The sequence below is a fragment of the Penicillium coprophilum genome (genome assembly GCF_028826855.1).
Source record: "Penicillium coprophilum strain IBT 35676 chromosome Unknown utg000001l_segment0_segment0, whole genome shotgun sequence".
Taxonomy (NCBI): Eukaryota; Fungi; Ascomycota; class Eurotiomycetes; order Eurotiales; family Aspergillaceae; genus Penicillium; species Penicillium coprophilum.
In genome coordinates this window covers 3,123,749-3,149,984 of record NW_026622720.1, presented here as the reverse complement: position 1 = coordinate 3,149,984, position 26,236 = coordinate 3,123,749, and the positions used below count along the sequence as shown (strand labels likewise).

The 26,236-nt window shown below is 47.2% G+C and overlaps 10 protein-coding genes across 10 annotated transcripts, besides 3 other annotated features; 8 read left to right on the top strand and 2 right to left on the bottom strand.

Annotated features, from left to right (window-relative positions):
* Positions 1 to 282: 282 nt before the first annotated feature.
* N7500_001206 (uncharacterized protein) lies at positions 283 to 1,302 on the top strand (the record flags this gene model as incomplete). The annotated part of the gene is made up of 1 exon (XM_056672352.1): positions 283 to 1,302. The coding sequence occupies one exon, from the start codon at positions 283 to 285 to the stop codon at positions 1,300 to 1,302; it is 1,020 nt and encodes a 339-aa protein (XP_056537925.1).
* A 2,449-nt stretch (positions 1,303 to 3,751) lies between these two features.
* On the top strand, positions 3,752 to 6,604 carry N7500_001205 (uncharacterized protein; the record flags this gene model as incomplete). The annotated part of the gene is made up of 3 exons (XM_056672351.1): positions 3,752 to 4,092; positions 4,147 to 5,961; positions 6,013 to 6,604. 3 exons carry the CDS (start codon positions 3,752 to 3,754, stop codon positions 6,602 to 6,604), a joined length of 2,748 nt encoding a protein of 915 aa, XP_056537924.1.
* A 291-nt stretch (positions 6,605 to 6,895) lies between these two features.
* Positions 6,896 to 6,945: a sequence feature (Protein overlapping with rRNA (N7500_001204, KAJ5178505.1) was converted to a misc_feature.).
* Positions 6,946 to 7,032: 87 nt separating this feature from the next.
* Positions 7,033 to 7,170: a sequence feature (Protein overlapping with rRNA (N7500_001204, KAJ5178505.1) was converted to a misc_feature.).
* A 17-nt stretch (positions 7,171 to 7,187) lies between these two features.
* Positions 7,188 to 7,218: a sequence feature (Protein overlapping with rRNA (N7500_001204, KAJ5178505.1) was converted to a misc_feature.).
* A 2,398-nt stretch (positions 7,219 to 9,616) lies between these two features.
* N7500_001203 (sugar porter family MFS transporter) lies at positions 9,617 to 11,406 on the top strand (the record flags this gene model as incomplete). Its single annotated transcript, XM_056672349.1, has 3 exons — positions 9,617 to 9,921; positions 9,990 to 10,190; positions 10,257 to 11,406. The coding sequence occupies 3 exons, from the start codon at positions 9,617 to 9,619 to the stop codon at positions 11,404 to 11,406; spliced, it is 1,656 nt and encodes a 551-aa protein (XP_056537922.1).
* A 562-nt stretch (positions 11,407 to 11,968) lies between these two features.
* N7500_001202 (TLC domain-containing protein) lies at positions 11,969 to 13,346 on the top strand (the record flags this gene model as incomplete). Its single annotated transcript, XM_056672348.1, has 2 exons — positions 11,969 to 12,082; positions 12,144 to 13,346. The coding sequence occupies 2 exons, from the start codon at positions 11,969 to 11,971 to the stop codon at positions 13,344 to 13,346; spliced, it is 1,317 nt and encodes a 438-aa protein (XP_056537921.1).
* A 2,550-nt stretch (positions 13,347 to 15,896) lies between these two features.
* Positions 15,897 to 16,556, top strand: N7500_001201 (uncharacterized protein; the record flags this gene model as incomplete). The annotated part of the gene is made up of 1 exon (XM_056672347.1): positions 15,897 to 16,556. One exon carries the CDS (start codon positions 15,897 to 15,899, stop codon positions 16,554 to 16,556), a length of 660 nt encoding a protein of 219 aa, XP_056537920.1.
* A 1,290-nt stretch (positions 16,557 to 17,846) lies between these two features.
* On the bottom strand, positions 17,847 to 18,616 carry N7500_001200 (uncharacterized protein; the record flags this gene model as incomplete). The annotated part of the gene is made up of 2 exons (XM_056672346.1): positions 17,847 to 18,396; positions 18,459 to 18,616. 2 exons carry the CDS (start codon positions 18,614 to 18,616, stop codon positions 17,847 to 17,849), a joined length of 708 nt encoding a protein of 235 aa, XP_056537919.1.
* Positions 18,617 to 19,361: 745 nt separating this feature from the next.
* Positions 19,362 to 20,327, top strand: N7500_001199 (uncharacterized protein; the record flags this gene model as incomplete). The annotated part of the gene is made up of 2 exons (XM_056672345.1): positions 19,362 to 19,591; positions 19,646 to 20,327. The coding sequence occupies 2 exons, from the start codon at positions 19,362 to 19,364 to the stop codon at positions 20,325 to 20,327; spliced, it is 912 nt and encodes a 303-aa protein (XP_056537918.1).
* Positions 20,328 to 20,865: 538 nt separating this feature from the next.
* On the top strand, positions 20,866 to 22,301 carry N7500_001198 (chitin deacetylase CDA6; the record flags this gene model as incomplete). The annotated part of the gene is made up of 2 exons (XM_056672344.1): positions 20,866 to 21,079; positions 21,136 to 22,301. The coding sequence occupies 2 exons, from the start codon at positions 20,866 to 20,868 to the stop codon at positions 22,299 to 22,301; spliced, it is 1,380 nt and encodes a 459-aa protein (XP_056537917.1).
* Positions 22,302 to 22,923: 622 nt separating this feature from the next.
* On the bottom strand, positions 22,924 to 24,842 carry N7500_001197 (uncharacterized protein; the record flags this gene model as incomplete). The annotated part of the gene is made up of 2 exons (XM_056672343.1): positions 22,924 to 24,449; positions 24,524 to 24,842. 2 exons carry the CDS (start codon positions 24,840 to 24,842, stop codon positions 22,924 to 22,926), a joined length of 1,845 nt encoding a protein of 614 aa, XP_056537916.1.
* Positions 24,843 to 25,536: 694 nt separating this feature from the next.
* On the top strand, positions 25,537 to 25,995 carry N7500_001196 (uncharacterized protein; the record flags this gene model as incomplete). The annotated part of the gene is made up of 3 exons (XM_056672342.1): positions 25,537 to 25,638; positions 25,742 to 25,850; positions 25,910 to 25,995. 3 exons carry the CDS (start codon positions 25,537 to 25,539, stop codon positions 25,993 to 25,995), a joined length of 297 nt encoding a protein of 98 aa, XP_056537915.1.
* Positions 25,996 to 26,236: the final 241 nt, after the last annotated feature.

The following is a 26,236-nucleotide window of genomic DNA, read 5'->3' as shown; positions in this document are numbered from 1 at the left end:
CTCATAATCGAAGTACTATCATCGTAGCCCTTCACAGAGATCTCTTTTTAGAATGAGGATTTTCTACCATACTACCACATGCAACAAACCCGCAAACATATTGTAGCTCTGTATCCAATGTTACGACCATGAAGAAGGACAAGACACGGAGATGATTATTTGTCGTGAGAGTGATGGCACAAACAGCAAACATAGACTGATCAATTGTATAAATGGGCCAGAGATCTTTCTGCATATTCTAACTTCCTCAGCACCCACAAACCATCAGCTCTCTAATCAACAATGCCTTCCTTAATGGATCTCCCTCAGGAGATCCGTGCCCTGATCTTTGAAGAGGCACTCAATGCCCATCGAACCCCACGTGTCCGTCCATCCACAGTGAACATGGTGTTTCTTCTGGACATGAGATACAGGGCGTATCTAAGATACCTCGTGCCATATCACGAAAGACGTGATTCTCATAGCCCATCAAACGATCTCCCCCTCCTTTTGACGAGTCGTCAAGTATTCGAAGAAACAAAATCAGTCCTCTATCGAATGCAGCGAACAACATACGTCCTTGATATTTCAGTCTTAGATGATCAGTATTTGTTTTCATCTTGGATCTCAGTGCCAACGCTCACAACTCGTGTATCTACACTTCACGTAGATATACGTCTTTTCGGACGTATACTCACCGCCGAGGAGGGGGGAAGGCAATTGGGCTCTGGTGGTCGCTGGGGGTTTCATTGGTGCTTTTACGCCCTGCTGGAACGGTTCTTGCAGTATGGACCAGTGGGCGAGAAGAAACCCTGTTTAGACGACAAAGGACGCCTCTACTACGAGGCCCGTCAAATTTCTGTTGAGAATCTCATCCTTGACTTTCAGTCGGCCGAGACGGAGCTACCATTCCCTCCCGATGACGTGGAATTCAAGGCATGGCACGCAAAACACCAGGGCTATACTGTCGATGGGCAAATAGAACATTCCTTGGAGTACAAAACACGTCCAGAGTGGCTTTTGCTCGACTTAACGGGATGGTTGGAACTAATCATTAAAATCAGCACTGGGACTAAGAAATGGGGGAAACTCATCTATGAGAGAATTGGGACCATCTTTATGCTGGTGGATGGGAAACTACATACTACGATTGATCTTGCGGGTGAATTGGCCAAGTACAAGTGTGATAAGCCTCCCCATTTCATGGCGAATGTGGAACCATCTACCCGACGCGCTCGTGAATGGGAGTGGAAGATAGCGACGCTTCTGAGAAGGGAGGAACTTGGCTTCCCTGTTGTTTGGCTAGAGGATGAAGAAATGTAGTCATAACAATGTTGCTTTGCAGTAGATGAGAGGAACTTTATGTCTGTTGACATTCATTGGAGATACTTGAATGTTGCACACTTGCTGCTCATCCTGTGGTAATAGACATCAAAAGATAGTTCTGTTTGCATCAGAACAATATCATAACAACACAGGAGCGCATTGAGAAAAGATATTGGACGGTGCTGCCTCACCTGTGCTGCAAGTTTGTAGTCCATGAAAGCATCAACATCCAATCTGAGAACTTCATGGATTCACCTGGCTCTTACCTTGATCAGTTGTTAGTTTCCCTCCGTCTCCTCAATCAACATAACTGCCTCTATATACATATTTTGAAATGGAGAAATCATCCCCTTCCCTCTCCTCGGAGGATGATATCCCCCAATGTGTGCCAACATCCTGTACATGGTCAAGTCATCTTACACTTTCCGGTCATTCATAACGCCATGATATGTGGACATGCTCCAGTTGTCACTCGATAATCCGTCAGCCATGTGGGAGAAAGCAGTGAGTACGCCAAAGGGAAAAGTTGTTGGTTTCTTAATTCAATGGAGAAAGTGATATCTCGATAAAGGTACCATATTTTCTCCTTTCTATATGCAGATGAGAATTACTCCGTATATGTTACTTAGATAAAACTTCGAGCTGATCTTGGCAATTGCTCTCAGTAATTCAGAGTGCGGGCTACCGAAGACAAAGCAGATCATTTGGTAAGTACTACACAAATCTGCCCCAGAGAGGAGAGAAGAGAACCTTTTTCAATTAGATCACTGACCTTTCTGTATCGCTACATGTGTATAATACACATATCTACCTTATAAAGTAGATACCTAGGTAGTCAAGCACCAGTTTACGGACGAATACTGGGTCGCTGTTTGGTTGAGACAAGGGTTTGTAAATCGCGGAAGACGCCCTAGTTCCTGCTCGGAACGCTTCAGTCTTCCCTCCGCGAGCTTGAAAGAGGATCAAGTCAGTTGATTCGAGATTTTTCGGTGATCTTTGCTGCTTAGTGGGCATGGTTCACTTGAGCTGTCTTCATCTCTTGACTGTCTTGACAAAACGATGCCTCGTACTAATGACCACGAGCGCAACAAATATGTAAATATGTTTATCCTAAATACTTCCACTATGCTATGAAGGTCTAAAGTGCATTCATCAAATAAGATTACACAATTTATTTTATGATATATAAATTGTACGGAGTACGGGGGTCATGCAATCTCGATTTGTGGAGGTATCTTCCTGCAACACCCTCTAGATACATTAAGACATGCGACGGATCTAGCCAACTAGGAACGAAATTTCGATCTGTGGACTGTCTTAATCGAAGATATATTACTCCGTACGGATACACACTCTGGACTTCATATGTCCCCGGTGTGTTTCAATGAGGCTTAAATAGGAGGTACCCCGTATTTACGTGTACCAATCATAGTCAGTCCCATATCGATCCATATATCGGCAATTTGCCAACAGGGCTGAAAAAGGAGAATGCCATTCCGATTGACTTGAAAAGATAATAACTTCAAGACACATTTGCTCTGTACAGAAATTGAACTCCTCCGTCTCATGAATATGAACTTTGTCCAAAAAGTGACTGGTCTAACCCACTTTGAGCCAGAACCTAGCCCCTATAAAATACCAACCGAGTAGAGCAGCGCGCTCTCGGACAACAAGAACGAGGAACGCCTCACACGAACGCCTCCAACATAGCAAATCTTGGCTTTCCCTTTCTGTTCTAGTGCTCACCTCACCCCCTGAAATTAGCCAGAAACAACATGCATGCTATTTGCTTTCGTCCCTGTACAGTCAAGCATACGTGTCTATTTGTACATGTACTCCCAGACTACTCCATACTAGATGTAGAAAAAAAAAATTGAAATTATTTGTGGACATGATAATCTCCCATAATGGTGCCAAGACCTAGTGTTGGTGGGTCCCGGACAGCAAGTCCTGAAACGGCTACAGGCAATGCATGCCAAGGACTTGGAATGATTTAGAAGGATATGAAACTTGACAGCAGGAGGCGATGAAATGGGAGTGCCTGTATGCATGTTAGTATGATAATACTCCGTAGTCGTTGTGGTTATCTATAAATGCATCCGTGTTGAAGAATTTGCTATTAGAGCTATTCAGAGTTAACCTTCACACGTGGATTACCCCAGTGGGCAACTTGCGGCGAGTTTGTTGGTTTGCAGTGTTTGTTCTGTTTGTTTCTGAGTCGGCCTATCTGATTGATCTGGTTCGGGGAATTGCTCACCGCCCCCAAGATAAGAGCACAGATCACTTACCCTTCAGGGGAATCCCGCACGTGTGGTGTCAGACGCATCGGAGATAGTAAGATTATGCCCCGCTTATTAGACCCCCTGGATTTTAGATTTTCCACTATTTTATATTTCTCTCCTCAGCCTCCCCCAACTTTGTCTTTCTTTCAGGGGATGTTGCTGCCATGAAGTCTTCAATGAATCAAGATGTCTCCTTTCGGAGGAGACTCGAGGATTCAGCCCTATTCGTCCTGAACGTCGCCAGAACCCCTCAACTCTATCTCGACCTTTACCTTGACCGTGTCCGCTCATATTTCTTCTCCGTTATTTTCGTTTCCCTCATCCTATACAAATGCTTCCATATCAGTGTGCATCTCACGGCCTTAGAGGTTCCATCCCTCTTCCCCTGGGGCCCCACGTTCTTTTTGGTGGATATCCTACTTATTCTGCTCGCGTGTTGCCTAACCCGTTCATTTGAATCGCGGATTCTCCGGAATGTAGCCGCCGTTGTGACTCTTTTCTCCAGGTGAGCTATCATTTGGGCTTGTAAAGAAACAGCAGATCGCTAATCACACTTCAGTCTAATTCTCTCGACAATGACCTCCGCCAACATCTCCTATTACGTCCATACAGGCGCCGAGATTCCCTGGGGGAACTCGGAGACCTCTAGTCAAGAAAATCCCACTGCTGCCCAGACGATTTTGTCCGGGTTCATTGTCGCTTTCCTTGTCGAGATATTGATCACGATCGGTGCATACTTCGCTACGCCGTATCTATTCGAGGCTACCGAATCTTTCCTGGAAATTTGGGTCTCGTTTTTGTTCGCTCCTCTCCGCCGATACCTTCGACGCAGAAAAACCCCGTTGGACCCAGAGACCTATCAGCAGATTGAAATCGAAGACTACGACGAGAATCACAATGACAGCGACTCCGTGTCGCAACTCGACACACCCCAAGTTGCACCCGAGGAGAAGAAGAAGCGATCTTTGCTGAAGCGCGGTATTGTCATAGTGTGCGGCTTGATCATCGTTCTGCTCAGTTTCGTTCGTCCACACAATGCGGATTTCAGTTATCTCTCTGGATCCCTGCCTCTTGCCCCGTTCAGCAACCTCGAATATTCACCCGCTCATGAACGTCCCACGTCCACCAGTGGAAGTGCCGCTCCTGAAACTGCTCCTCAAACCCCCCCTCCAGCACCCCCTCCAGCCCCACCTCAAACTCCTCCTCAAAGTGCCCCACCACCTGTCTCATCAGGTGCCACCTCGTTACCGGCCGATTTCAGCTGGCTGGAAGATCGTACCGCGCTGGACTCCTTTCCCACATTCGACTGGCTGCCTGCGTACAATTCGTCAGATGGCCTTCCGGATTGGTCTCCATTCCGTGTCAATATGCACAAGAAGGATGACTATGTGTACGAACACTACAATCCACTGAAAGATCCCCTGCACTTCCCAAATCTCCAGAATGATATCTTGGAGCCTATGCGTGAAGTTCTCCACAACGGAAGTGTGAAGATTAAGCATGTCATTCTCGTCAAGTTAGAGAGCACCCGGCAGGACGTATGGCCGTTCCGCAATAGCTCCTACATTATGAAACACATCCGTGACTCCTACCCGAAGGGCATCCCCAGCGATGTCCAGGAAAGGCTTTCGAAGCTCACCCCTACCGCCGAACGTTTAACCGGATTTGAGACCGGATTCGGCGAGGATAAGCCGAAGTCCTATGGTGGTTTCAGCGCGAGAAACGCTTACACGTCTGGAACCTACACCCTGAAGAGTCTCACGGCCACTATATGCGGTGTGAACCCTATGGCTGTCGAGGCCAACCTCGAGTACCTGCACGATATCTACCAGCCCTGCTTGCCACACATCCTCGACGCATTAAACGCGCAGCCAAAAACTACCAGTGAGACAAGTACCAGTCAGACAGATGACTGGTCTTCCTGGCCGTGGTACTCTGCTTGGATGCAGACACACTCCGATGCCTGGGACAATCACTTTTTACTTTCCCCTCATTTGGGATACCAGAATGTTATGGCAAAGAGAACAATCGATGCAGACGGTGGTAAATATGTTCCAAAAGAATCCAAAGAGGAGGAGGATCATGGCCATGAGGATAAGATCATGAAATACTATCTCCGGGATGTCATCGACGATGCGAAGAAGAACAACACTCGTCTCTTCATCAGCACCCTAACACATCAAACACATACTCCTTATTATAAGCCTGGTGATTATAAGGAGATGCTAGGGGATCTGTCGAATGAACGGAATGAGAAGCTGAATCGATACCTAAATACCGTTCACTATCAGGATGAGTGGATTGCTGAGCTCTTGGAGCTTCTCGAAGATACAGGCATTGCCGATGAAACGCTTCTTGTGATGACTGGTGACCAGTAAGTTCTACCTATACCATACAACCCTTCTATCCTCTGACCTCATCCTAGCGCTCTATCACTTCCAAATGACGGTGGCATTACGGCCTGGCATTCCCCTCACGTTGGCAATTTCCACGTGCCGCTATACTTCTCTCACCCCAAACTACCTCAGATCGATCTCGAAAATGCTGGTATCCTTTCTACGCAAATTCTTCCCACGATCCTCGATCTTCTCATCGAGACCAACTCCATGGACGAACAAGGAGCCAAGATCCTCCGCGATCTACTTCCCATGTACGAGGGCCAGTCCATGATCCGCAAACTCATCCCTGAGAAGGACGGCAAGAAAGAATGGCAATTCTCCACCATGAACCCGGGAGGAACCTGGTTCACCGTGCGCTCCGCCGCACAGCCATACCGATTAGTCGTGCCTCTCAAGCCCGACGGCAGGTGGCGATTCACCGATGTCGCCGTCGATCCATTCGAGCTTAATCCCGTGGAAAACCACCAACTCATGTTCCTGAGCGATGTCGTGCTGAAGAATAATGGCCCCGAAGCTGTGGCCTGGCTCACCGAAGCGGCCCACGCCGCCCACTGGTGGCTTAAGGATAACCATCGCCGCTGGAAATATGATCCTAAGAACCCGAAAAACGACCCTTGAAGCCGTTTCGGGAAGTGGGTCTCAGTGGTTATTTGATAGCAGTGTCATACGTCCACGGGTATCAACCCATTTCTTAACTGTATTTATGCATTACCCATTCCCTAATTGTATTCATGCATTTCAATGTATATATGAACCTATTGTCACTTTCAAATTCATTTGCTCTCCTATGATCTCTCCCACTAGCGTACCTAGTATTGTGCAGCCGTCTATGAATTTCAGCCAGTTGACTTCGACTTCGGGGCATTTTAAACGCAGTAATAATTGCATCTCCAAGAAATTTTGAATATAATGGAGCAGTCACGAACCTCAATTCTTTCACAGCTCATTACAACCAAGGGGTTCTAGATAACGTTTATCAAAAAGAAGTTCAAAAGGAGGTAGGAAGCAACGAACCAAATTGTAAAAAAGCAAAAAACATACAACAGTGAGGATTCGCTGGTGGTCACCCACCCAACTACTAACTCACCGGCGTGTGGCTTAAGTACGGCTGAGCGGACGGGAAGCCCTGTTTTCCACACCCTATGGTCGTATGTGCTAGAATATGTGAGGGAAAATATCATAAAGTAAGTGACGGTGACAGCAGAGACCACAACAGACGGCGCACTATTTGAAGAACCTCGTACTGATGTGGAGCTGTGTATTCCCACCAGCAGTTGACTTCAAGTGTGAGGTTATAAGAGTATTTTGACCTCGAGGCCATCTCTTCCAGTTTTTGTTTGTAGGGTTTCATGCGCTTGAGATAGTTGGTGATGTAATTTTTCTCAAATATACGCTTGCGAGCTGTTATCAGTTTCTGATCCTGAACACTCATATACCTAGATAGAGGTGCAAGCTTACCTCAGCCGGATTCAGTTGAAAAATTTGGATGCAAACCTTTGAGAGCTGTGCTTATATAGTGAGTAGGCCGATAATCACTACTCGGTTGAGAGGGGCGAACCTTGAGGATTTTCGCGAGACCGTCCGGGCTAAGCCAGTGGTAGAGAACGCTCCAGTTGCCACTGGAGTATAGGATAAGCCCCTCTAGATCCAAAATAGACTGCTGAAAAGACCACTAAAAAGACCACTAAAAAGCCCTGTAAGAAAGACATCATAAGGCCGCAGAAGCGGCTGTCTACGCTTATATCAATTTCACTTCAGAAGTTAAACATAGAAAAGTCTCTCGCACATATCATGTTCTTTTCCCACCTTCTTCTGCTATCTATCCATACGACTGGAAAGGGGGAACACTATCTTAAGGATACCTAAGGATACCTAGGAAGCCCACTGAGAGCCCTATTGAGAAGACAGCTGAAAAGACCACTTCACGGCCCTTTAAGAGACACCGTTAGACCGCATAAGTGGCCGTTTACTCTTGTGTTTCATCCACACAAAGACTCTCAAGATTACATCATCCTAGAGCTCACTGTACAAATACTACGTTACCGGTCAGCTCGCATACTGAGCCCGCACTAAGTTCCACTATACCCAGGAATGACTGAGTGCCCTCGTAAAGCGGGCCAGACAGCAAACGCCCCAGACATTATCTTGTCCGTGTAGGTGCATATGCAAAGCCATTCTTGGAAACATTGATGGATTTGAAAGGGATTACATATCATGGTCCGTGTAAAATTAGCGGGGGGGGAAAGAAGCTGCACCACCGATGTCAGTGGCTCAAGAATCTGTCCAAGGGCAAAAGCTAAAACAGATGAAAGATCAGCGCTAGGCATCAGGTTACTCCGTACTCCGTGTTCCGTACAGAGAACAAAAAGTACGGGGAAATTGTCTCGGTGAGCGCAAATGGTATTTCCCCATCCTCCGCATCTTTTCCACGCGGGGGAATGTCACCTCTGAGAGAACTCAGTCTAGACGATCGACTTCAACATACAACGTGGGAAATATTGATCCACCCCAATAGCCAGTGACAAGAGGGCTGTCCAAAGCCCTGAAACAACAATTTAACTTACGTAGCACGCGAAAGACTACTGCCTATAAAAAACTAGAAAAATTAAATAAAATTAGAGGTAAAAAGTATGTATTCGGCCAACGATTCTAGAAAAGGAAAAAAAACACCGCGGGAGCCGAGTTCAAGCCGAGTCCACTTCGGCGTCAGCCACTGAACTTGACGAGAAGCCGTGTACCGTCCCGTTCTGGGAATATGACCGTAGTCGGGGCCCCGGACTATTATGTACTCAGGCCACCGGTTGAAAAGAGATTCTTTTTCATTCGTCTCGAGGTAGAAGATGTGGACACTCCGGTTAATTGAATCGATACAGTAAAAATTACTCCCTGGTAACGGTGGGAGGTTCTACCCAGACCTTGAAATGATTACCCAGGTACCTTTTTTGTGGGTTGGTCTGGGGATATCCGAAAAACATATGCACGTCGACCCTTTTTTATTTTCAAAGGGATTTACAAGAACCACCTTTTCTCCCGAGCGTGTTCATCTCTAAATGTTGAATGATTGATATTCCTGCCCAGAAACGCCACTGCCGTCTACGGTGCCGATTGCAGACGTCAGCCGACTCCTTTCTTAACCCGAAGACGGATGCCGTGTTCGGGAAATTCCTAATTACCGCGCTTGGCCTCGTTCGGCTTAGATGTTGTCGCCGATTCCCCGGATCCCAGTTCATTGCCGATGGGTGCACCAATCACAAAAATGGTAGTGGATAAGCATAATTGGGTTTCCACCAATCAGCCCTCGTAGACGGAGCTGGGGTTGCAAACAGAGTCTTGGCATGGTCCCGTTGTAACTCTACAGTAATACCTAGGTATATCTTTCTCTGGAGTCTTGTATACAGATGGTCACATATTTTACACTAATTTCTCTCCCCAGAATCCCATACACGGGCGAGGGAGTGGGGATGGAAGAAAAAATAAACAATATATGCGGGTGGATTTTATTAGTGGTTTATACAGAGCAGAATTTTCCCGGCATGCGATCTATTTAAGCAGGATTTTTCCTTTCTCTTTGGATTGTAGCTACTTCTGTTTTTGTCCTCCTTTCCCCCTGGCTTGGGTTTAACAGTCACCATGTATGTCGTAGGGAATCTCTACGCCATCACGGCGGTGTCCGTCATTGGCGGTGCACTGTTCGGTTTCGATATCTCGTCCATGTCCGCTATCATCACCACGCCGGCCTATAGATGTTATTTCAACCATGGACCTAGGGGACCTCCATTCAACGACGACGACGTATGTAGTGGTCTCGACTCCCTGGCTCAGGGTGGTGTGACTGCTGCCATGCCTGGTGGTTCTTGGCTCGGTGCTCTGATCTCTGGTTTCATTTCGGATCGTCTTGGTCGCAAGTATGCCATTATGGTTGGCTGTGTCATTTGGTAAGTTGGATGGTTGCAGGTTATATGGGAGTCGATGCTGGATCAGACCGCGGCTAACATTCAGTTAGGGTCATCGGCTCCGTTATTGTGTGCGCTTCCCAAAATATGGGTATGCTCATTGCCGGGCGTGTCATCAACGGTCTCAGTGTCGGAATTGAGTCTGCTCAGGTCCCCGTTTATATTTCGGAGATTGCGCCTCCCTCCAAGCGTGGTCGTCTCGTCGGCTCCCAGCAGTGGGCCATCACCTGGGGCATCTTGATCATGTACTAGTATGTGGCACACGCCTTGACATACAAGGGATTTAGTAACTGACTTTTTTCTTTTCTCTTTCACAGCATCTCCTTCGGCTGCTCATACATCGGACATGGTAACGATTCCACCTCCCACAACTACAGCGAGGCTGTCTTCCGGATCCCCTGGGGTGTGCAGGCTGTTCCCGCCATTTTACTCTTCCTTGGGATGATGATTCTCCCCGAGTCCCCTCGTTGGTTGGCCCGCAATGACCGCTGGGAAGAGTGCCAGTCGGTGCTGGCCCTCGTTCATGGCAAGGGCGATATCAACAGCCCCTTCGTGGTAGCCGAAATGCAAGAGATTCGCGACATTTGCGAGTTTGAACGCGAGAACAAGGACGTCACCTACCTCGAGCTATTCAAGCCTCGGATGATTCATCGTACCCTGACCGGAGTCTGGACCCAAATCTGGTCCCAGCTGACCGGTATGAACGTTATGATGTACTACATCAACTACGTCTTCACGATGGCTGGATATAAGGGTGATGCTACTCTCCTCGCTTCCTCCATCCAGTACATCATCAACGTGGTCATGACCGTGCCTGCCCTGGTCTGGGTTGATAGATGGGGCCGTCGTCCTACTCTCCTGATTGGTGCCGTCCTCATGATGACCTGGATGTTTGCCAACGCCGGTATCATGGCCAAGTATGGTGTGGTTGTGCCTGGTGGTATCGATGGTGTGGCCGAGGCTTCCATGCTTCTGGGTGGTGCCCCTGCCAAGGGACTGATTGCCTGCACATACCTGTTCGTGGCATCATACGCCCCGACTTGGGGACCCGTGTCGTGGGTGTACCCTCCTGAATTGTACCCTCTGCGCGTGCGTGGTAAGGCCGTTGCTTTGGCAACCTCGTTCAACTGGGCGTTCAACACCGCGCTTGGTCTGTTCGTCCCCACTGCCTTTGCCACAATCCGCTGGCAAACATATATCATCTTCGGTGTCTTCTTGGTTGTCATGACCATTCACGTCTTCTTCTTCTTCCCTGAGACTGCCGGTAAGACTTTGGAGGAAACCGAACAGATCTTTGAGGATCCCAACGGTATCCCTTACATCGGTACCCCGGCCTGGAAGACTACCCACGATACCAGGCGCACTGTCGCAGCCGAGTCTGGCGACGTTGAGGTCCTTGGTGAGAAGCTGGCCGGTGCTGAGAAGCGCGCTGCTGCCCACACTGAGGTTGTCGACACCAAGTGTTAAGTATGTATAGGATGGTTTTGATCGCTCCGTCATCATGTTTGTTTCTTTCTTTTTTCTTCTTTTGGGTTCAACAAGATCCATGTCGATATGATGTCATGTAACACAATTCAACAAATCCCCTATATCCACGACTTCAGTCTCAACATTTTCTCTCCCATCAATTTGCTCGTATTCGGATTAGGACGAACGTGTCTGAAATGCCAAATAGTTATCTCGTCTTCGGGAGTCTCGCAAGTATTGGCAATTTGATCGGCAGTTGGAGTTGTATTCAAAACCCACCCAGGATGTATATATATATCTAGTGAAAGGCTAGTTGTTCAATCCAAATTTGTTCAAAGAAAAAGAATTGCCAAGAGTTTCCGATCGGAGCTGCGAAGCTGTCTGGTCAACTTGGGAGTGGTGGAGTTAACCCCTGGAAAAAAGAAAAAAAAAAGAGATGATCACATTTCACAATTCTTTCCGATCTTTCCGATCTTTCTGGTTATGATCAAATTTCTTTTTCTTTCATCCATCTATATCAAGCATACGTGAGCAATTTGAGAGGGCTCGACTTTGCTACATCATGGTTCGCCCGCGGGGAAGCTCAGCCTTGGGCGTGGATATTCGAGGTGACACCAGCGCACCGGCAATGTCCACGATGAATGAAGTGAGTCCTGTCGAGCCATCGGATCTAAAGGTACGTATTCAAGATCGCATTCACCCTATCACCTTATCATCCTATTAACATGCGACACTAGCAATTCGAAGGCGCACAGAAACAGGCCAAGGCCCAGCCCAAACGGCGTCGCAGCCGCTCCCTCCTCCACCGTTTTGCGGATACGTGTCTACGATACACCTGGCTCTTACCACTTCTCATAACACTGTTCCTGGTCGCGCTTTACGCCGTTAACCCTACAACCTCGAATCCAATGCACAGCGCCATCTTCTTGTCCTACCCGCAACCCCCGAAGACTCCCGGCGGACCCATCATGTACGGCAAGGGCAAGAAGGACATTGCATTTGTGGCCTTCTACACGGTTGTTTTGTCATTCACGCGCGAGTTCATCATGCAGCAGATGATCCGGCCATTTGCTGTTTGGTCCGGTATCCGCGGGAAGGGGAAGACAGCGCGATTCATGGAGCAGATGTATACGGCGATCTACTTCGGTGTATTTGGGCCATTTGGTCTGTACGTGATGAAGCGATCGAGTATCTGGTACTTCAACACGACTGCGATGTTCGAGGGCTTCCCGCACCGCGAGCACGAGGGTCTGTTCAAGGCGTATTACCTGCTCGAGGCGAGTTACTGGGCCCAGCAGGCGATTGTCTTGATGCTGCAGTTGGAGAAGCCTCGTAAAGACTTCAAGGAGCTTGTTGGTCACCATATTATCACGCTTGCGCTTATTGCGCTCAGCTACCGCTTCCACTTCACGTACATGGGCCTGGCGGTGTATATCACGCATGACATCTCCGATTTCTTTTTGGCTACCTCGAAGACGCTCAATTACCTGGATGCCTACATCACCGCGCCGTACTTTGCCATGTTTGTTGGGTGGTGGATTTACCTGCGTCATGTGCTGAACTTGAAGATCCTCTGGGCTGTTCTGACTGAGTTCCGCACTGTTGGTCCATTCGAGCTGAACTGGGAGACTCAGCAGTACAAGTGCTGGATCAGTCAATACATCACCTTTGCGCTGCTCGCCAGTTTGCAGGCTGTCAACCTGTTCTGGCTGTTCCTGATCTTGCGTATCTTGGCCAACTACATTTTCACCAATGTCAAGAAGGACGAGCGCAGCGAGGACGAAGACGAAGAGGAAGAGCTTGAGTCTGTTGACGCGACTAAGGCAATTGCCACCGGCGCAGACCAGACCGGCAAGGAGAACCACGCTCCGCAGGTTCTGATTAATGGTGAGCCTGTCGCCGAGCAGCGTGGTCCTCGTACTCGCAGCAGAAAGGCATGAGTTGCTTGAATTCTCTTGTTCGAGTTCGATTAATCACCTGGGCATCAAATACCGGGACTTTCACCGTGATATAGTTATACTTTTGGATCGGGTGGGCTTCCAGGTGATCCTCTGGATGTGTTGATATGCTGTTAATATATGTGTTGAAGCTGGGTCTGAGTTCGGCGCAATCGATTGTGCCCGTTAGATAGCCCCTTAGAAGAGCGGGCGCCGGCGCTTGTTTTTGACGAGCATATGAATTAAGCAATTATTATTGGGCAGTCTCTTAATGTTCTATGTGATTCATTTCTCTTTCTTACATACTTCTACTTTTGATGTTATTTTCATTCATGTATCTCATTTTACCAATCAAGTTCTCCACCCTCAAGGAAGCGTCTCGACGACATAATATCAGATAGAGTGAGGGATGATTCCTATAGAAAACAGATGTTGTTACAGATACCAGCCTCTGTCTTCATGCCAAAAAGAAGCGAGACACTTTTTCTGCCTAGTCTCTATCATGTATCACTTACTTTTGAACACCAAGTGTTTCAATGACATATCTCACTGAATCTACGCGTCGGGTTACTTTGAATATGGTTAAACAAAGTATGGCAACTGGTGTAGTAAGTTTGGACATAGCGAACTAGTAAGTCATAACAACATCGCACTATCCTCTTCGCGGCAAGAAATGGGTATGTTGCGACGAGTCTCTGAAATTGATCAAGGCTCAAACCTCTCTGAGTCGAATACAGGATGGCTCAAATGATGGACAAACGAGTACGGCCACGCATTATTGGAAGCCAACTGATTGGGAAGTTCTGATCCCGTCAACTCTAGACTGGACAATTCAGTCTTGGCCAATGAGGATAGAAGCCCATAACGCGCAAATACTTCCCAGCGATGGTCTGGGATATATCTGCCTGTCTAGACATAACCATATGTTTTTTGAGCCAGCAGGTATCTTTTCATGTGGAGTAGGTCGTGGTTGTTTGTGGCACTCTCAGTATGTAAGCATAGTATACTCCCAGCTGTTCCCGCATGAGCTCAAATATTTCAGATGGGAGGTCTTTCCAAAGCCAGTGTCTGTATGAACAGGTATGGCACTCGCGGGGGCCCTCGATACCGAATGAGGCCGAGTGGTCATGGAAGGAGGTCGGAAGATTGTGATACCGGGGATGCGTCATCACTTGATGACGTGAGTGGATTGGGCGTGTTAGAAACAGAGGCGAAGTCAAAGTTGCCGTTTTGTCTGCTTCGTCTTTTTGGCCTTTTTGTTGGTCAAGTTTCACGACAAGCCAGCAGCATTGGAGACTGTGCTGGAGAGGGGTTGTTGGATTACAGCATGACTCTTTTAAACCTGATTATATCAGGAGATAGTACGAGAGTCTCACTTTTTCATAAGCCATGACACTCAAGCATGGGGGGAGAAATTTGAATTATCTCTCCTGGCTGGCATTCGTATGACAACATCATGCCTGGGGTCGCAGATTTCACTGCGGCTCGAGTATTATGAGTAATCAAGTTTATCCAAGATAGAGAGGGGGCCTTTACTGCTTGTTCCTTATGGGATCCATCAGATGGGAAGCAATACTGAGGAAATGATCCCAAGAATAGAAATGACCAAGGCGATGGTAGTCAACCAGGACTGATCAAGGTCTGAGGTAGGTGGATGAAGAAGAAAGAGAAAGGAGAAGAAAAAGAAAAAGAAGAAAAGGTGGAAAGCCACTCCCATGTCTCTTGCCTCAGGTGCACATCCCTTCCTGAGATCTCGTGAATCTTTTGTTTTGACGTATACTGATCCTAACAAATTCTCACCTGCAAAGATGCATCATTTTCATTATTCTTTGTGAATGTCCAAATAGGCCTACCTAGGTACCTAGCCTTGTTTCTATAGTGAGCCTAGCCTGGCGCTCAACAAATTCTACCTACACCAACTTGATTGTTCTTGTATTTTTCATGTTTTAGAAGGGGCTCAGAAGTGGCCTGACTATTGCCGCTAACAAGCTGATTGTTTCCGGCTGTCTTTTCCCAACAAATATCACATCAAGAATTCAATATTTCACCGCTATGTATATCAACGTTTCTCCATCTTTAGGCTTATATTTTGGAAAAATTATGCCGAGAACTGATGTCGATGCCTAGGATTCAGAAATTGAAGCTATTCGCGTAATAGGCATCGATACCATATGTGCCCTATCAATGTTCGATTGGTTTATATATGAATGGCCGCCGCAATATTCTATACTTCATTGTATGGCTCTGTATTTTTGGGGAACTTTGTATCTATGCCAGAGGATTGACGCTATTCACTTATAAGGCATCGACGTCATATTTTCAATATACGAATGGCCGCTAGGATCCTCTGTAATTCGTTATATGGATTTATATTGCTGATTGATTTTGTAGTTATGTTGGAGAAGTTATTTAATGCCAACCATTGCTCGCTGGTCTTCATATTTGCCTTTTAACCGTTCTACACAGTCACGATCAACCATCTCTTGTACTGCACATGCCATTCAAGGCGTCATTGATCTTCTTCTTTATGGTGCACACAGTTAAGTAGTCACCATGCCGCTCAATTCACCTTTCGGCTCACTGGAAGGCGCCCCAGCCCTTACACTTTTTGCCATCACGCAAACAGAGAATTTGGCAGAAGCAATCGAGGAATACGAATTGCGCAATATTCCAGTACCGGAGCGCCTCAGTGCAGGCATAGTTTCATTGTCCTCCCAACTCCAGAATTTTCAACCGGATGACGACATTCCACTTTTCCGCTCTCCTGAGATGGACGAACAAGATATAGTCTACAATAACCTCGAAGTTGCCTGGTACCTCGCAGCGAGCCTTTATTTCCGCAATCGAATCGACAAAACCTTCATCGACGACGTTTCCTTTGCTGTCAATGGGATCTTGATGTGCTTGCTCCGCGTCGAAGAAATCAAGGCACAAATAGAACCTGATTTGATGTACCGAGATGACCCGGTTACCTTTCCGGCTTTTGTGGGATCCTTGAATGCCATTGACCGCGAGCCTTGGGTGTGCTGGTGGGAAGCAATACAGGAATATGGCTCTCCGAAAGTTAAGGCACAGTGGAAGATTACTAAACTGATTTGGAGGATTATGGATCAGATGCAGGAGATGTTGGAAATTGGTTTGAGCTGGGTGGACATCATGCTAATGTGCGAGGTACGCTCTTTGTCAGATGTGTTTGAAGCGCTTGGGTTTTAGTAAATGTGCACATAGAATTTCGAACATTCTTCATCGATTTGACTGTTCTTCCTCAACTGAGAGGATTTTTCTGCTCCCTGTTCACTGTTCTCCACCTCTAGTTATGTACACTTCAAGTCTAGGCTCATGTCAAGTCATCTGGACAAAGGGCTTTGTGTATCACGTGATTCCATAATTTGTTTGTGGACTTCACTTGACTTAGTTTACTCTTTTTCCTCTCTTCTTCTTTTTGCCAATTCATCTGCTAGATAGATACAGTGATATCTATCACTGTTCTTCGTTCGTTATGGTCAAATATGAGCACTTATTCTTAGCTATCTCAAAAGAGCGACAAGAGTACAACTAGCGTTTCGCAATTGGCGCTTCTAAACCATCGACTTGTAATCGCTGTATCTTAGCCTTCTACTAATTCTTTAGAGTCTAAAATCCGGTATATTAGCTCAAAATAGCTATTTTTAATTAGATCAAATTTAAGAAAATTTTGACCCGTAGAGGTTGAAGTATCGTGAAAAAATGCTCCATATTCATACTGTGATACCAGATATATATTCTAGATCAGTGTGGGAGTGCCGCCATTTCTTAACAGACCTTTGTAATTTGAATTATTCTTGACCAACGCGTTTTCTCATATATTTTAACGTGATATATAAATTTAACTTGAGATTCGTAAATATTACTACAATGTAAGTGCTAATTACAAGGCTCAAACATGGTGTGATTAATTTTCCAAAATGTTTGCATTGTTAGGTGCTAATTGGGCTTAACGTGCCCGGACTCGGGCCCAAAGCCCAGCCCATTTGTGGGCTGGGTTGGGTTGGGCTATGGGCTTTATGGGCTTTGCGGAGCGCTAAGTACAACGGTAGATCTATGTCCAATATTTGAACAAGAGAGGTCTAAAGGACATCATGATACACAGTGCAACATGATATTAGACTGGTGGAACGTTAAGAAAGCTTAGAGTCAGACTGCGAAGCTTGAAAGGGTCCATTTCAAAGCACAAGTGTTTACACCATTGACTGATTGAGCAAAATTTCATGTCCTATAGATCCAACACTCTGAGTGGGGCAAGTATCAAACTCACTTATTCTCACTATTATCAGACTGAACTGGTAAATTAGATAAATAGACTGTCGTTTTCAATCCTACGACATACTGACATGGCTGCTATATCATATCTCGTATCTAGTAAAAGCTATATGTACATACATATGGGGCAAGGAAATCAAACACTGACATGTTGAAACATCAACAGCAAGCTTAGTTCTGCGACCATCTTAAAGTAAGGCGCCTTCACTTCTTTGACTCGCCCTCATTTTTTTCAGTTGCGTCCTTTTTAGGTGCTTCCTTCTTGGGGTCATCTTTGTTGTCATCCTGGTTTTCCTTAGAGCCATCATCCTTGGGCTTCTCCTCCTTGGGCTTCTCCTCCTTGGGCTTCTCCTCCTTGGGCTTCTCCTCCTTGGGCTTCTCCTCCTTGGGCTTCTCCTCCTTGGGCTTCTCCTCCTTGGGCTTCTCCTCCTTGGGCTTCTCCTCCTTGGGCTTCTCCTCCTTAGACTCCTCCTCCTTCTCCTTGGACTCATCCTTCTTCTTATTTTCTTCCTTGTTGTCGGGCTCTTGCTTCTTATCCGCTGTATTCTCGCCCTTATCCTCGGAGCCTGTCTTCTCCTTTTTAGGTGCAGCCTCAGAAGAACCCTCGGATTTCTCATTGGAAGCCTTTTCTACCTCATCATCCTTTGTGTGCGCACCTTTATGTTCATCCCCGTGAACGTCGTGGTGTCCCTCCGAGCTGGAAGGCCAGAGATAGAAGACCATTGGAACAGTCACAGCAGCAGAGGCCGCCAACCTACAAGCAGGCGCAGTTAGAATATTAAGTCGAATTACTTGGAACCAAGAACATAGACTCACCAAGGCAAGTCACTGGATGCACGTCCTGGCTCATAGCTGCCGCCAGTAGACTTAAATCGGCGACCAAGATTCTGGGCCGATTGGCGGGTAACAGAAGAGATACGGAAAGACTGAGCTGCAGTCGCAGCGCGGAAGATTGAACGGCGCGCAAATACCATTGTGTAGTAGTAAACTGGTATAAATAGTGTAGAACGGACGAATAATATGGAGAGTGGGATAGGTTGAGGGAGGCGAATTGTTCAGGTATGAGGTACGGAGTAGAAGTGCACAAAGTCCCGATGTCAATTTAACACTACAAACCTTCCCGGTTTTCGCAAGTATCGGGGTCGTAAGACCGCATCTTGCTTGTTTCCGAGGTCTGTGCGTAATGATGTAATTGGCGTGGAGGTGTTCGATGCCTCAAACACAAGTTGGGCTTGGTGATTCCAGATGGTAGCAAATACTCATGGAGAACCTTTGAAGTACAGATTTCAATACCTTGGTAGGGTACCAGGAGAACTGGCCTTGTTGGAGTGTTGGACTTTGATATCACGTGGATCTCAACGATCTATCTGGTTATCAGATCAAATTACTTGACATTCAACCACTTAGTGTCAACTTGATTGGTATAATCAAGATGGAGTGCAATTATAATAATTAAAGGTCATTAGTCATGACCAGATACTTTATATGAATCGCTCAATACTTTGACAAGCGTACTCCGTAGAGTAATTGTAATCGGGGGCCTCAGGCCATAAATTATCGACACCTCAGGCGCCACACCCCACGTTGCGGCGTTTATCGAAAGCTCCCACCGCAAGCTGTCCCCGTCGCCTTCATATACACTACTTCACTTGTCACCCGTCGCTTTGGGTGCATATTTCTTCCAACCTCTATACCAATATCAGTCATAATCTCAACAATATGGCGGACCGCCAGGTTACTCAGCAGACAATTTTCAGCTTGCTAGCGAAGCTTGACGACCCCGATGCCGACTTGAGATACATGTCACTGAACGATCTTTATGGGATCCTGACCAACCCGAACTCTTCATTTCTCTCTCATGACCGCAGCACATCAACAAGACTCGCAGAAGGTCTATTAAAGGCTCTGGATGATCAACACGGCGACGTGCAGAACCAGGCCCTCAAATGGTTCGTACTGAGCTCTATTATCCGCTTGTCCTACTGATATCTAACTTGAACTAGTCTCGGTCCTCTCGCTGTTCGCTTGCCATTTGAATCCCTTACACCTCTCCTCGAGCGATTGGCCATCCTGACTGCCTCGCAGACGATAGACACATCCGTCCCCAACACTGCTCTTCGTGTCATCGTCGACACCCTCCCTCGTCCCCAATCGGGTCAGCCTGCGTCTCAAAATGCGATTACAGCATACTCAGCAGTTTCAAAGGTCTTAGTCCCCCGTTTGACCGGACCGACACCCTCAAGTACAGGAAGGCGGGGCTCCATGGTGAAGAGCATGATGGAGAAGGATCCATCACGAGGCTTCAGCAGTGATGCGATCGATGTGCTCATCAAGGTCGTGACCTGCTTTGGGCCTTTACTCCAAGAGTCGGAACTCGCTGCCCTCCAAGTATCCGTCATGGCTATTATCGAGAATGACACGGCTGGAACTGTCGTCACCAAGCGCGCCCTAACAGCCATCTCGGCGCTTGTGCTCCACTTCTCCGACAACCAGCTCAATGATTTTGTGTCCAATCTGACGAAAACATTGTCTTCCGATATTTCCATGGTGCAGCGTCGGCACTTGATCGCTGCAATTGGCGTCATTGCAAGAACTGCACCTGCGAAATTCGGCCCACACCTGGATACCCTTGCTCCTTTTGTCTTCTCAGCAGTCGGGGAGGTCAACATTACCCGGGGAAACTAAGTTGTCATAATCACCGGCCTACAACTCATAGATGTCTGACCGACACCCTCGCCTAGATAGACCCTTGCATGTGATGCTGAGGGCTGCTCCGCAGTAATAGCCTCACGTGCTGCATTTGATCTGAATGGGCTACATGTCGTCAGGTCATGATCATACCGATCGCTCTCACTAGGCTGTGATATGCTGAATCGGGAAAAATGTACTGGACTCTCAGGCTAACTCTCCGATGCCCAAGATGGCCATGGACTTTACGATACCCACGTTCATATTGAATACAAGCGCGTCAACATCTACTTCTACTATATGTAAAAGGCTGGAAGCTCTTTTCAGGTGGTTTGCTCCTTCCCTCTATGTTAAGTAAACAAATGCTTCGAAGCGCCGCTCTTTCCTTTCCTTCCTCTAAAAGTTAGCTCATCCATTACTTCTCCCACGTCCTTCTTGTCTCTTCTGTCACCTTTCACCCCGAATCACCTATCCCGAATCATTACCTCTTGTATTTCCAATTGAACATAACATAGCCCTATATACCAATTTCAAGATGCGGATTCCTCCCGTCTTGGTCGCTACTTTGGCGACGTGTGTGTTTGCTGGGGTGCATATTGCCAGTCCTGTGCATACGGTCTCGATTGAACAATCTCAACCAGAAACGGAGTCGTCTCATCTGGACACCCGTGATGCCCCTAACAATTTGGACTATCGCTGTGGCCCCAAGATCGGCAAATGTCCGGTCGGTACATGCTGCTCTGGCGCAGGTATGTATCAAAATTCTATTGAGTTGGGCAACTTTCTGATGACATCTCTGTGAAAGGTTTCTGCGGTACGTCGAAGGCGCACTGTCGCTCTCCAGACTGCAAGATTGACTACGGTAAATGTGATGCTCACCGATCGCCTTCTGGACCCCCAACCAAGGAGATCCCCCGTCCTCACGTTGGTCAAGTTGCCTATGGCCCTCACGAAATTCGTTCATGTGCCATCCCCGGAACTGTTGCATTGACCTTCGACGATGGTCCGACACGTTACACTGGCGACCTGCTCGATTTGCTCGATAAATATGATGCGAAGGCGACATTTTTCATTACTGGTATCAATAATGGAAAGGGTGCCATCGATGATCTCACCTTACCGTGGGCTTCGCTGATCGAACGAATGCACTCGAGTGGCCACCAGATCGCCAGTCACACTTGGTCGCATGAGGACCTCAGCAAAATCACCCCTTCACAACGCACTGAGCAGATTGAAAAGAACGAAGCTGCCCTGCGCAATATCCTCGGACATTTCCCCACCTACATGCGACCGCCGTATTCCAGCTGCAACCCTGACACTGATTGCGGAAATGAGCTGGGCAAGCTTGGATACCATATCATTTTATATGACATTGACACGGATGACTACAAGAACGATAGTCCAGATCTGATTCAGCGGTCCAAGGACATATTTGATCACCAGCTCTTGTACAGTGACCCTCGCATCAAGTCCTGGCTTGTCATTGCTCATGACGCCCATGAACAGACTGTCCATAATCTCACGGAGCACATGCTCAAGGGAATCAAACGACAGGGCTACCGCGCCATCACTGTTGGTGACTGTCTTAAAGATCCCAGGCCGCTCTGGTACCGCAAGGATAGCCGGATACCCACTCATAAAAAGAAGCCCAAGAATACTGCTTCGGCAGATCCCAACAAGCCGATCTCTTGGGACGGCTCTTGCGGTTCTAATTACACTTGCCTGGGGTCCGCCTATGGCTTTTGCTGCGGTAGTACCAACTCTTGTGGTAACACCACCAGTCATTGTGGTAGCGGTTGTCAAAAGGATGCTGGATATTGTTCCGTTGAGGCTCCTTTCAATGGCGACGCCTGGGACCCCAAGGTTGAAACCAAGGGCCACAAGTCAGAAGCTGATTCTGATTTCCGAACCATTGGCACTGCGGCTGCGACCTCGTTGTTCCTTGCTTTGATCGTTGCGATGTGGATGTGAAGTGGATGTGATGAATCATCTTGATCTTTGGATTGGATTGCCATGATTGGTTGACTGAGTTTTACATTGTTGAGATTATAGGCAGTTATACTTACACGGTGTGGCTTTGTGGCCAATCCATTCTTTTGAACTTATCAGCAGGCGTGGCAGGGTTAATTAGCTCATGGAATAGGAATCACCAAGTAGCAGAATTGCAATACGAAACAAAACTTCGTCTTCTCGACTACCGATCATAGGCTGTTATATAATCCTTTGGTTGTGAAACTTACTCACTGTTAGCAAAACAAACGTAATTCTTTCTGATATTGAGAGTAGCTGAGAATATCTCAAGACAAATTGTCGCAGCCCGCATCTGGTCAAGACGCCATGAAGGAAGCCAACCTTTCTACCAAGGTTCCACTCCATATAAATGGGGAAGTACAGACATGCAATCATAGAAGATATGCAGATACCAATACCAACAGAAACAAGCAAAAAAAACCAAAGCAGGCACGCCGAGAACATTATCTCGAGGGGTATAATGATTGCAGAAGAATAACAGCACCAGACCAACCCAATGGAAGAAAAAGGAACAACACAACACACGAAATGGGGATTTCGATGAAGAAAGCACAAAACTCTCCTATTTCCGTACCATCTTGAGCAACGGCGCAATCCTCGCCCTTTTACTCAATCCCACGCGGTAAGGCACCCCGCTCCGCGCCAAGATAGGGCTGTGCTTATCTGGGCCTTTGCTTGTGTTCTGGGGTGTATTGATAGACGCAACATCGGGTTTCGAAGGAGTCTGAGGCTGAGGCTGAGGGATATCAATTGTAGTTTCAGGAGGCGGCACCAAACCAGGGAGTGGATGGGGGTTCTGGTTCTCGCTTTGAATGGCAGATGTATCTTTGTCACCGTTTTGAGCTTCCAGCATGGATCTAGGACTATTGTCGACAACGACAGCCAACTTCGATGCTGGAGTCTGGGCTCCAGAGGGCGACTTGGTTGGTTCAGGTGTATTTGCGGACTCTAATGGTGTTTCCACTTGGTCTGCAGTCTGCTTTCGCTTGCGGCCGCGTTTCTTGGGTGCTGTTTTTTCGATGTGTTGCATCTTTTCTTCGACTGCAGGAATCGGTGCCTGGGGTTCAATGGGAGAGGTTGGGTCCACGAAATTGGAGTTCAAATCCTGGCCTGGAGCTTTTGATGCTTCCGGCAGCAGAGTGGCTTTCTCGGTTGAAGGTTCCGAGCTGAGAGGCTTCGTATCTACCCATATCACGTCGTCATCGGCGTCAGGCACCGGGGTTGGTGTCGTCTTGGTCTTTTTGGCTTTCTTCTTTTTCGGCTCCTTGGGTCCTGATTTTGCCGGCTTGGAGACTGTATCTAGATGTTCTTCGTCAGTCTCAACGGGGACTCCACTCGAGCCCGGGGTGTTATCTTCCGTAGTCTCTTCGCTGTCAGCGGGGTCAATCGCACCATTTGTGCCGGGGTGTTTGAACTCGTGGTCCCGAGAGTTGGCTAGCTCATCGTCTTCGTCGCTATCTGGCACGAGGTGCTTCTTGGGCCGTCCTCGCTTCTTTGTTGCACTGAGCGTCTCGGCACCTGACGCAGTTGGTGGGACAACTGGCAGAGCGAGCTCGTCATGCGTGCTTGACTGGGATTGCTGCGGGGAAATGAGACTAGTTCTGGCGGTGGTTGTTTTTGCTTCGCTGAATCGCATAGATGTAACGGAGGAAAGAGGCTCGGTGTCATGGGGGGAAGAGGGACCTGTCTGTTGAGATTTCGACTGTGAAACTTCCTGGGGTGGGTCTGGTGGTGGATTATCCCGTCCCATACAGGGTTCGATAGCTTGGAGAGGTAAAATTTTCGGGGGCGAGGTCATTGAGTGAGTGATCTCAGGTGGATTCAAGTCATAGGCATCCTGTCTGGTGGGCAAAAAAGTCTGATGTGCATCAACGTAGGCGTCAATGGGTGCTGGATTATATGTGAAGCTGCGACTTTCTAGTTGATCCATATGATATGGGTGGGAACTTGGTATGGTGGGAAATGGCGTAGATTGGAATGACTCTGTCGAGTACAGCGCAGCTGTGGAAGGGAGCAGTAGGCTTGCACTTGATGGGTCGTCGTCCAGTAGTTTTCTCTGCGCGATTCCAATCTCCGTCATCATGGCGCCTAGATCATCTTCGGCATCAGCATATAGGTCACATAGCCATTTTTATGTTTCGGAATATGCTATCATATCGTACCGACCGACCCACTTCCACCCTCGCTGGTTGAGGGGATCCATTTGTCCTCGCGCCGCTGCTGCGATGACGATAGCATTGAATGGCCCCTTTCTGGCGATTGGAGAAATTCATCGAAGTTGACGTTCAGCTGTGAGCAGGTACTTTCGTCGGGAGCAGGGACGTATTCATACACTGCATTGTGGATCGCCTGTTTGGCGGGGGCGTGATGTTCCTGCTGCAATACGGGCTCGGAGGGGACAGTGTTGACAGAGGTGGGGAGGCCACCCCCCTCGAAGGGCTCATCCTCATCAGAATCCTGGATGACACGATCCAAACTCATTGGGGTTTACCTATCAATGTTGTCAGAATTAGTGGCTTTGATCATTGAGCGAAAAGAAAGTTGTCTAACGCGTCCCTGACACGACAGCACGTGATGATAAGGATGCATGATAACTCTTATTTAACCTCATGTTGAGAACATACCCTACGCAAGCATGGTTAGTCTTTTTTTAGGAATCAGTTCCACTTTTCGAATGCCTGAGATGTTTCAGTCTTTATTAGCGGACTACGGGAAATAGCTATGTTTTTTGATCAATCAGCTACCTACCCTACCATACCGTACTTGGACCCCCTCCTCCTTGATCTTTTTTTTACAACGATTGATATCACACCCTCCCTCGGCTTATGGGGAGCTATTCCGTACTGGATTATACAAGGCTGATTAATCCTCGCTCCTCTGCATTGCTTCGGAAGAAATCGTCTTCCATGCCTGCTTCCGGGTCACTCTCACTTCCTAGCATACTCGTTGATGAAGAGATCTCGCCAGTATACGATTCTAAATACTTTTATCTAGTTAATTTAGGAGAGGTTCTCGCCAATCGTTATCGAACCATGGTTAAGTTGGTTAGGATATATCTTCGACAGTATGGCTCGCGCGTGATTTACAAGAGTGGCCTTTAATAATTTTATTCAACTTCAAGCTCCTTCTCTATCTGTAACTGATATTTTACGATCCTAAGAAGCTAGAGACTGTCATGACACTGAAAATTACCAATATTAATACAAGTTCCGCTAGTTATAAGCGCGAAATTAAGGAGTATATTTCCACAGTAGACCTATCATATCGCGGTCGCTCAGTGATTTCTAATATTATTAGACTATTTCAAAGTTAAAAATCTAGAAGGATCTTATTTATACCTTATATATCCGCCTAAGAGGGAACCACTATCGATGTATTAGCGGCACTTTAAGGATAGAAAGATACCACTACCCCTTACTAAAATATATATCTATGCTCTTCTTACGGAGCTTGATTATCTGAATAAAACATACAGGATAATTTATACGGGTAAGTTTGTCTTTGGTCTTGCTTTCCGCTAGAAATACTAAGCCTAGGTGGCCGCCTAGATCTCAAGCTTGAGAACATCATGGTCTCCCTCGGGGATCCAGCCGTGCTTGCTGATTTCATGGATTCTCAGCTCGAAAACCGATGACTGTCAGAGTTTATTCAGCTGGAGGATCAGTACCAGTCCTGCGATGACTTCGGCTTTTTTTCTTCAAAACAGGAAACCAACCACCTGGTTGCGAGCGTTTGCTAACCAAGTGACTCGACTGCATTGTTGATCCCAGTTGAGCGATGCTATCAGATGACCTGTAGAGGCGTTAAGGTAGCGTTTTGAATGACATCCAAAGTGACTATATCAAATACAGAGTCATATTTTGACGTTTGAATCC